Source organism: Zea mays, chromosome 9, assembly GCF_902167145.1.
Source record: "Zea mays cultivar B73 chromosome 9, Zm-B73-REFERENCE-NAM-5.0, whole genome shotgun sequence".
Lineage (NCBI taxonomy): Eukaryota > Viridiplantae > Streptophyta > Magnoliopsida > Poales > Poaceae > Zea > Zea mays.
The window spans coordinates 145636698-145647349 of record NC_050104.1 but is presented as its reverse complement, the minus strand read 5'-3'; the positions used below and the strand labels follow the sequence as shown (position 1 = coordinate 145647349).

Below are 10652 nucleotides of genomic sequence, written 5' to 3'. Positions count from 1 at the left end.
TTCAAATACACGAACTAAATCTACTAACTATCGAAACTATGTTATAATTGTCCACAAATGATACATGTAGGTCTACATAGTGTAGGAACATACCACAAAAAGTTTGGGAGACAAAATAAAAAAAATGAAAATACACTTTGCCGAGTGTCTGGATATGACACTCGGCAAAGAGGGCTTTGCCGAGTGTCTATTACGTAGCACTCGGCAAAGAAGCCTCTTTGCCGAGTGCCAGCCGTTGGCTCTCGGCAAAGACTGACGGCCGTCAGCTCTGGGACGGCCGCTGACGGCCCTTTGCCGAGAGCCCCGTTTGCCGAGTGCGTTACACTCGGCAAACTTGTCTTTGCCGAGTGCCTACCTGTGCCGAGTGTTTAGCACTCGGTAAAGGGTCTCTTTGCCGAGAGCCTAACTTTACCGAGTGCGGCACTCGGCAAAGCCTTCTTTGCCGAGTGCCCGACAAAAGGCACTCGGCAAAGAATACAACACTCGGCAAAGCCTCGGATTCCGGTAGTGTCTCCTGTAATTTATACCAAGTGCATGTTTGGAGTACGTACGCGGTACGTACGTACGTGGTTGCACTTTGTTCTTTTTATCAAATTAAACTTCCCTAAATACAGGATAGAATATATAGAAGCAAAAGCATATAAATTGAAGTAACTTGGCAACAAACTATACATTAATTTATTTCTGCAAACTTCACACAAGTACGAGAGATGAAACAACTAATCAGTCTCCATGTCAAATACTATATATACCTATTAGCTTATCAGATAATATACCCCGTGCATTAGTTTTGATTAATTAACCCGGCCCTGTGAACAATAATATTGTGAAAAGTAGAAAAGTGGCGCTATGGATACAATGCAGGAACACCTTTAAGTTCAAAACCAAATGGCAGAAAAAGGGTTAACCAAAGAGCAACCTTACTTTAAAGGGTCTACTTTAAACTCCTACCTGTGACCATCATGAGCTAGAGCAGTGTTTTTTACAGTTCTGATGAGGAACAGCAGTTGATGAATAGGCCGGCTGATTGACCATCTCTTGTTCCTCCATCGTCCTAGCTATAGCTAGCATTTGCTCAAACTCAACCATGCATCTCCAATATCTTCATATTCTTGATAGGACACTGGCCTAACCCCCAGCTGGAGTACTACGATAAGCCATCGCCATTGCCACCGCTGGTGGACGAAGAATGGAATGCAGAAACGATGTTCATCGGCCAACTTGAATTGCCACTGCCAGTGCCACCACCACCACCACTGCCGCTGCCACCAGCATTCCCATCCCAAACACCGTGTGATCCTGATCCGTGGTGTAGAGCTGCCGTGTACTGCTTCTGTAAGCTCGCGTCTTGTCCTTTGCTATCGTCCCCCATCTTCATTGCTGACCCTTCTTGCCTTGTCGTTATGGTAGCAGCACTGGTCGTGGACTGCCCTAAAGTGAACGCCACTGCATCTGAGCCGCTGCCTCCTCGGCTAGCTTCCAAGCCCAGTTGGTACGTCGATGGTTGTGGAAGGTCCAGTATTCCCCTAGTCATGAATGGGAATTGTTGTTGCTGCTGCTGCTGCACTCTCCACTGCTCTAGAGATGCACCGATGGTGGTGCCGCCGCCGCTTGCCACCGGAAACTGATCCACCATTTCCAGGTGTTGCATGCCAAGCAGAGGTAATCCGACGGAGAAGCCTAGCCCTAGGTTGGGTCCTGGCGGGTGCATCGAGCCCAAGAATGGCAAGTGATGGGAGAAAGAGCTAAGACCTGGAGCGATGATCGCACCGGTTGCGCCCTGGGTGGTGGACGACATAGCTGATGGACCACCGAGCAGCCTACCCGAGGAGAACGGCTTTGAGGAGGAGGAAGACCCGGCGGCGGAGGACTTGGACGAGCGCTTGTTGCGGCGGCAACCTCCGCCGATGGGGACGTTGCGGAGAGATCCACCACGCGTCCAGTAGCGACGGCACGTCTTGCAGAAGTGGCGGGGCTGGGAGAGGGAGTAGTTGTTGTAGTAGCAGAACTTGGTGTTGGTGGACTCACAACGAGGGCACTTGAGCGCCGGCTCTGGATTCGGTAATCGTGCCAGCCGCGCGCGCTCCGCCATCGAGTTGGGCCTTGCGTGCATGGCCAAGGCGGCACTGGACGTTGATGAGCTTCTCGGCAAGCCGCCGGGCTCCGAAGCCGCCGCTGTGGCAGCCATCGGACCCACGGGCAACAGCGGTGCATCGGCTCCCCCACTCGCCCTCGGCTGCTGACCTTGCTGCTGCTACACATGCACACAAGCATGTTAGATGTTACGTATCAAAAGAGAAGAAAAAGGAAAAAGCCAGAGAATTGCCAATGAATATTCATTATTGAGATGAGAAATTGAGAATACATCTTTGTGTCAAAATCCTTCATTTTTTTCATGAAGAAGAACAAGTGTATGGGCGGATCAAGATTCGAAGTTAGCTAGATCGAAGACCTTATTAAACATAGAGAGAGGGAGAGAGATGAAGAGAGAAGCTCATGCTATTATGACTTTATGAGTACCTGGTTATTCCAATCAGGTGGATGTGGATCTAGGTAGACTGGCACTGAAGGGAACACCATGGAGGTCCTGCTGAAATATACTTCTCTCTCTTTACTCTTCTAGCTAGTCAGCTTTTCGACTGCTTTGAATTCTGATCTTCCTTTATAATTTGCACTTTCTTTGCTGCGGCTTTGTGTTTGGAAAGAGAAGGAGGCATGCGAGGAAGAAAGAGGTGGAGTCCGCCTCTTGCAAGCTCGGAGGTGGTGGAGAATCACATCCCACCAAGTCGAAGAAGAGTAGAAAGCAATGAGAGAGAGGGAATATGAAAGATGAGAGGGAAAGGAGAAAGCTGGGAAAGAGAAAGGAAGGGCAAAAGTATGAATTTATCTGCTCCTTTTATGAGTATACGTTGTATTTTATATTTCTAGCATTTGCAATTTGCTTTCACATGTGTGGCGTCAGAACGAGATGTGTGTGTGTGGTGGTGGGGGGTGGGGGTGGCTTATAAGTTCTAACACTCCTAATTTAGCAGGTCATTAAGGATAAGAACTAGAAGCAATACTGAACGATAGTTTTATAGGATCACTTTACAACGTTAATTAGAAGTTGGTATGCGTTAATTATGTAGTTGTGAATTGATTCAAATGAGCAAGAGTAATAGATGCCACTATATAAAAAAAATCTTAACTGCTGGATCAAATCAGCATGCAACTTGCTTTGTAAGAGCAAGTATAATAACATTATTACAAGGCTAAATGCTGGGTTGAAGAAGAGATAAAAGGAGAGAGAGCAGAAGCCGGAGTGTTAACTTACCGCCTAGTTTGCCGGTTTATTTAGAGGACGAAGAAACCTTAGACCATATATTAATAATAAAGAGCTAACTATTATATAGGTGGGCTAAGAGGTTTTGGCTGCAACTATGGTTTCAACTAGCAATCGACTATATATTTAGTCTTGATCTCTAAGTAAAAACAACAACTAGTATTGGGTGGTACGTATAGAAATTACTTAAAATTAATCTCAGAGCGATACAAATTAATATACCTATGATGGGTCAGTAATAAATATAAGGGTGCAAATACCTACGAGTACTTCACCACACCAAAACGGAGATCGATCGCATTTGCTTGCATGCATGGTCCATGTTTTTGGGTCTGTTGCGTGCCCAGCTAATTTGTGCATGCAATGTGGGCGCGCGTGTAAGTTTTTTTTTAATTTTCGTCGAAGCTGTGAAAGCGAAATATCTTCACCGACCCGCACGCGTGTTCCCCTTTGTGAGTGCATCACACGATAATGCACTCTGGCCATGCATGGAGTTGTTGCTATACCCTAGCTAGCTTACGCGCCATGCACAAAAGCGAGCACGCAAGAAGAACAACGTTAATTGGTAGTTGTGTATAGCATCATATATATATATATACTATACTAATGTAGCTATGCAGTACATATATATCTTCTAGTAGTTTTTGATCAATGCCAAAACCTAATAAAAACAACTCCTGCTCGCACCGAAGAAACCTGTAGCTGCGCCTTGGATCTAATAATAAGGAAGTGTTTGAACGCACTATAGCTAATAGTTAGTGACTAAAATTAGCTATAGACATTAAAACACCCCTTCAATTATTAGCTATTTTTAATAAACTAGTTAATAGTTAGCTAATTTCACTAGCAATTTTTAGCCAACTAACTATTATCTATAGTGCATTCAAACAACCCCTACCCTCTCCGTCCTAAAACAGTATGTATTGGTTTGAGCTCTTAATTTTATGTCTATATTCAATTGGATGATGATGAATCTAGACATTTATATAAAACACATACATAAAATATTGTATGGATCTATAAAAACCCTAGAATGAATTCTAATTTGGTACGGAGGGAGTACAATTTTTCATGCGAAAGATGATTATGTTTTCTTGGAGTCAAACCTAAACCCCATTGAACGAGCATTTTTTACCATCCCACTGCACAACTATTGTTAATAACATGATAATCATTATCTCTCACTACTGGAATCGTGTTCTTTGCCGAGTATGTAAGACACTCGGCAAAACTTTTGCCGAATGTAACACTCGACAAATATTTTATTGGCAAAGGGTTCTTTGTCGAGTACTTTTTTCGGACACTTGGCAAAGACTTTGCCGAGTGTCGAAAAGCACTCGACAAAGAAAAACACTCGGCAAATTAAGAATCGAAAAAAATAAAAAAAAACAACAAAACATTTTTTTAAATTATAGGAACAACTCTGCAACCCTACTCTATTACCTTACACATTAACTTATTATTTTTCACTATTATTTGGAGTCAAATTTATTATATATGTTTTGTGTGAATGGTGAGATTTACACATTAACTTATTATTTTTCACTATTATTTGGAGTCAAATTTATTATATATGTTTTGTGTGAATGGTGAGATTCGAACTCGCAACCTCTCTCTCGCGCATACCCTCCTATACCACTACACTACTACACCAATTATGTTTATATTATGTTTTCATTCTCTATGTACTATAACAAACCGAGAGTAATTTGATTATTTAAGATACTAAATGAGTTTATTTCAAAATGTGACCAACTATAAAGTTGCATAACTTATTGAGATTTACAAGTTTTGTTTTAATAGTTTCTACATCCGAGACCGTTTACAAAATTTGAATTTTAAATTTGAAAACTTCACAAGAATTTTTCAATGATAAGATGGTTTCAAATCAAAAAGTTGTTAATTACAAAGTTTAATTACATTTCAAGACCTACAACTTTTATTTTGGTGGTTTTTTCATCCGAGATAGTTTGAAAATTTTAAATTTCAAAATTCAAACATAGTTTTGCATAACAAGATGATTTCAAACCAAAACATTGTCAACTACAAAGTTTCATAACTCTTCAATACCTGCAACTTTCATGTTAGTGGTTTTCTCTTTTGAGGTCGTTTTTAAAATTCAAATTTTAAATTTTTTAAATTCAGACGTAGTTTTCGTTGACAATATGACTTCAAATGAAAAAGTTGTCAACTACAAACTTCTTTAACTTCTCAAGGTCTACAAATTTTATTTTGGTTGTTTGATCATTTGTTCATCTCACATGATGGTTCTAACAATATGCACAAATTCTATACATCTCTCTCGTAGTTTCATAAACCACGAGAGAGATATATGTTTTATGAACAAATTTATTTTTATTTTGTCATATGAAGAAATGTTCAATATATAAATTGTACATCATAATGAGTTATACAAATTTATAGTTGAAAACTTTTTTATTTGAATTAATTTACTGCTTTAAAATGTGATTTTTAAATTGTCTTTGCCTAGTGTTGGAAAAAAAGCACTAGGCAAAGTGCTTTTTCGTCGAGTGTTTTCTTTTACTGAGGGTTTTTTTGCGTGGCACTCGGCAAAGAGCCAAATTACGGTAGTGTCTAAATCATTGGTGCAGACTATTTTCAAAGGTTGTTTTCGTGAGCAATCATGAGTGGTTGCCTTAAGTATCTGTCTCAAAAAGATGTTCACTAAAATTATCTTTCTAAAATAGATTTTTAAAAAATCTAGTGAATATTTGTGTCGCTAAAGTTTTCAACTACAGAGTAATAGAAAAAAGAAAGTTTTGGTGAATGTGAATGAAGAAAGAAAGTATATATATGATGCTATACACAACTATCAGGCCGTTTGTTGAATTGAGTGAGGTAACAACATGAATATGTTTGTAGCTGAAAAGTTGGAATGTCCAGATCAGATTAGATTTTATTTTATAAATGGGGCTTAGTTGTCACAAAAGAGTTGTATGTGCTAAAATGAAGTTTACATGGACTTCATGAACTAAGCGCATTTGACAGCGGTCCTATGTATGTATATATGTGCATTTATAGTATAGGATGTATGTTCATATGTTTATTTATGGAAGCAGCATATCGTTAGTCATGTGTACTTGAACACTTATTCGAAGTGTGTATTTACATGTACATAGAGGGAAAAGTATGGTGATTATGGATGAAATATGGTGGTCATACCTATTGTAGCAGCAATGGTGACCTCTGACAAAAGAAATGATCAACTTTATGTGTGGTAAATAGGTATGCACATATGATGGAGTAAAACACGAAACACGAATATGAAAAATATGAAGGTGTGTGTTGTATCGAGGAACATGGAATAAACATCATATACTTCAATTGGCTGAGTAAGCACACCTTAATTGGCAGAATAAACATGAGATTTATGGTATATAGCCTATAGGTCTAGGAGAAACATGTATTTTGGGATCCTTGTATAGCAAAGTTGCAGTGATCAATAGGAGGAGCTACTGATCAGTTTAACTGCTATGGGGTGTGTTTGGTTGAGAGGAGGGTAGAACGGAGTGGCTCCATTCCTGTTTTATAGATGTTTGGTTTCCAGTGAAAGAGGAGTGGAGCGGCTCTGAAGTCTATATATAGTAAATATTTGGATTGCTCCCGCTCCAAAAAACAACTAGATGCGAGCGCTCTCACGGATGTGAGTGTTCTCCTTCCTTTTCTCACATCCATACTTATATGGCTCTCCAACCAAACAATGAACGGAATGACCCTGCTTTATTCTACTTTTCAACCAAACAAAAAATAGAGCGGTTTCATTTTGATTACCAAACACAAAATGAAATAGGTCTATTCTTAGGTGTCGTTTGGTTCACGAAATGTAACATAAATGGTAATGATAACGATTCACACTCGAATACCGGCGATAACAAATTTAAATAAGACGGTATCCATTTGTAATATGACATCAGTTACGGTTGGACTTAAACAAACATGATTTAACGTTATCGGTTACCCATTACGTTACCAATATATGAACCAAACGGCACCTTAGAAACTTGAACGAAGTTGCTCCATTCTAATTAGCACACCAACCAAATGCACCCGACTCGCTCCTCCTATATATTGCAGAGTAGCGAAAATTATTTAGGGATCCTTGTATAGTAGAGTAGCAGTGATCGTGATCAGTTTAACTAATGATTTCTAGTCTTTGTTTGCACCACCCAACCAGCTCACAACGTATACTTTAATTTGCCGAATGAACATGATATTTATGGTCTATAGGTCTAGGAGAGACATGTATTTTGGTGAGTATGGAAAGGAATATAGGTAACCATTTGTTTACTACAAAACCATACTACATGTTCTAAATAGAAGTTGTAGGCTGTCCAAATGAATTGCTGCCAGGCGTCAGTTGTAGGAAGCAAATTATTCTCATTTATTGTGGCAGGAAACTGCAAAAGCCAAACTGATTGCATTGGCAAAAGGCAAGGGCGATAACTCAGCAAAACCAACGCGGATTCTAGGAGTCTGAAACAAAACCCAAATCCACCAACGGCGACACTGAACTGTCAAATGGTTGGATCATCTCAGCACGTCGTCTGACTCTTTCATATAGTAGGTGAAAATCACACCAAAATGGGGGACAATGAGACGTTTCCAAAGGAGTAAACAAATTTGAAGGAGCATCATCCCTTAAAGAATCCAAATCGATTGGTGAGTTGGTGACACAGTAATAAAAAGTAATTTCTTGTACGACCGGCCGACAACAGCTTGCCTGTAGGTCTGGCCTGGCCAAGACGTTTGGCTGAGAAGGGAGAGCGGGTGGAGGACGACGAGTGGCTGGCCGGTTGCCGGCTGGCCTACAGGCCTGGCCCGGCCGTGTGGAGGAGGGGCACTGCGATGGAGCCGTTGAGGGGTGGCTGCGACATGCGGAGGCGCTGTGCAGAGCGGGACTGTGTGAGAGGGTTTGTGCATGCGTCCGTGTGAGAGGCAGGAGGAGAAGCCGCTGGTGCCGTCGAGCCTGAGCGTTGCCACCTGTGTGACGAGCGCGAGTAATGGAGGGAGTGGAAGATGAGTGCCGACGTTGAGGAAGATATAGATGGGAGATGCAGAAACGCACCATGCGACTGCAGGGGGATGCAGAGGGTGTGGCCGCACCGGGTCCAAAAAACATAGGGCCCTCTAGCCACTGGATGCAAGCACTTCTTCTTGTTAAATCTATTTATTTTAGATATAAATACGCAAAGAGCGATGCGCTATCGACTAGTCTCGTTTAGATTGTTAAACTAATGTCTCAATTACTTATCGAATACCCCATCTATTTCAAAATAGTATTTGTTTTAGCTCTTAATTTTTATATTTATATTCAATTAGATGATGATGAACCCACTAAATAAGCAAAACAAATTCTATTTTGATATAGAGAGAGAGTATTATTTATTATACACATGATGGTTGCATCGGTAGAGAGAAGCTTTTTAAAATTGAAATATTTTTGTGAACAATTTATGGTCAACAATAACTCAAGAGAGATTAAATGGCTTGACGATTCTATATATATCGAAAAAAGTTGTTGGATGAGATTGATCTCAATGATATAAGCGATGATTTTGTATCACAAACTGTTAGAAGATATTTTTAATGATATCAGATAACAAATAAGTGTTTTTGGCTATATTTTACAGTTGTTATCTTATAAACTTCAAAACGGTGCATAATAATTTTTATACGTCAAATATTCGATAATATATGTATAATTATATATATTTGTGTGTGGATGGAGCATTCATATCGGATTTCGCATTGGGCCCCTGAAAAGTCAAGAACGACCCTGTGCGAGAGGCGAGAGGGGAAGTCGCTGACGCCATCAAGCACGAGCGTCGTTGTCGTCGCATGTGTGCCAAGCGCAAGAAAGGGAGGGAGCGGAAGATGAGCGTCGTCGCTGCGAGGAAGATGATGGGTGATGCAGAAACCTACTATGTGCATGCGCCTGTGCAATAGGTGTGAGGGAAAGCCCATGGCGTCGTCGAGCGTAGGCTCGGTGTTGTCGCCTGCGTGCCCACAGAAGATAAGTGTTGGCTTCGTGCCTTCGCTGTAAAAGCGACGCGATGAAATTTCTGGACGGTGGACACATATTCATCTTAATCTGGAAGATTCTGGATGTCCGGTAGAGAACACGAAGGGCAACACTGAAAAGGACAATCCCACGCTTATCCGACCGTGGTCCTTGCTGTTTTGCGCTACCCTCTTATCTCGCCGTGGATCTGAAATCTAACGACCGGTAGAAATAGAGCATACATGGACATCCTATCCTTGTCGGTTTGTGTCGCGCTCTATTATATATAATTTTTAGGCTACTCTTCGTCGTCTAGGAACATCCTGGGTGACCTGTCAATCCAGAGCACTCTAAGATCTCTCCCCAGGGGACGGGATCTAGGTTCCCGCGAGGAAGAAGACAACCCTGCGTCATCGCGGATCGTTTGACCCAGAGCGTCGTTCGTACGTATGCAGGGAAGGCGCCGCTCCTGCGCCCAGTCGCGGACCGTCCGGACCAGAGCCGCGTACCGTCCGCGCTGTCATAGAGAGTACCGCCGGACAGTACACCTCTAGTGATTGGTGCCTAGATGGACGCCAACAAATAGTAATATCGCAACATACTACATAACAAGACAAATGATGATAAAATATCACTGGATCTAAACATTATCCACTAGACCATGACACGGGCCTGAATTAATAGGGCCTCAATTTGGGCCAGCAATCCGCATCTAGATCTAGTAGGCTTCCAAAATTCAAAGGAAGTAGTAGTTGATGTCAAATAAACTTGGAGAACGATGAAAGTAGACTACGAACATCTCTAACAAGATGATTTAAAATAGTGCCCTAAATATTAAAATGTTATATAATTTAAAGTGTTTAGAGCACTAAAAACAAATTACATGGCAACAGTTAAACCCTAAATCATATATTTTAGAAACTAAATTACATTAGGAAAGAAAATGTTGAGAATAATGTAGAAAACAAGGATAGGACACTAGTATGGGGTGTAGTATATTTGTGTCACTTCATGATGTGTCCTATACTTTTTGATAAAAATTGTAAAATAGGATATTATTGGAGCTGTTTTTTATGAGTTGAGCCCTACATTTTTAAGGTAGGACACTGATTTAAGGTGCTTTTGGAGATGTTCTTAGTTACTCCATCCACGTGAGTTTGCCTTTCTAGATTTGTTCAAAGTTAAATTATTTAAACTTTGACTAACAATATATATATATACATATAAGATTAAATTATTTTAAATTAAAAGAATTAGATAGTATGACAGTTCAAGTCATAATGATCTAGTAATTTTACTTTTATGTTT

At 40.7% G+C, this 10652-nt stretch overlaps 1 protein-coding gene across 4 annotated transcripts; it reads right to left on the bottom strand.

The window, feature by feature from the left end:
- Positions 1 to 655: 655 nt before the first annotated feature.
- LOC100273654 (Dof zinc finger protein DOF2.2) lies at positions 656 to 2840 on the bottom strand. Of its 4 annotated transcripts, none has more exons than XM_020543547.3 (2): positions 2521 to 2840; positions 656 to 2251 (listed from the first exon to the last, which is right to left on the bottom strand). In XM_020543547.3, exons 1-2 carry the CDS (start codon positions 2578 to 2580, stop codon positions 1148 to 1150), a joined length of 1164 nt encoding a protein of 387 aa, XP_020399136.1. In that variant the 5' UTR covers positions 2581 to 2840; the 3' UTR covers positions 656 to 1147. The 4 variants fall into 4 exon arrangements, with proteins under 4 accessions (XP_020399136.1, XP_020399137.1, XP_020399138.1 ...); XM_020543548.3 differs by lacking the exon at positions 2521 to 2840 and adding an exon at positions 2366 to 2501 and having other exon boundaries at positions 656 to 2254; XM_020543549.1 differs by lacking the exon at positions 2521 to 2840 and adding an exon at positions 2366 to 2501.
- Between the last annotated feature and the right edge of the window lie 7812 nt (positions 2841 to 10652).

Coding starts and splice junctions, on each gene's coding strand:
- LOC100273654 (NM_001148068.2), bottom strand. CDS start 2,580: ATGGTGTTCCCTTCAGTGCCAGTCTACCTAGATCCACATCCACCTGAT. Junction 2,255..2,520: donor CACCTGATTGGAATAACCAG/GTACTCATAAAG, acceptor GTGCATGTGTAG/CAGCAGCAAGGTCAGCAGCC.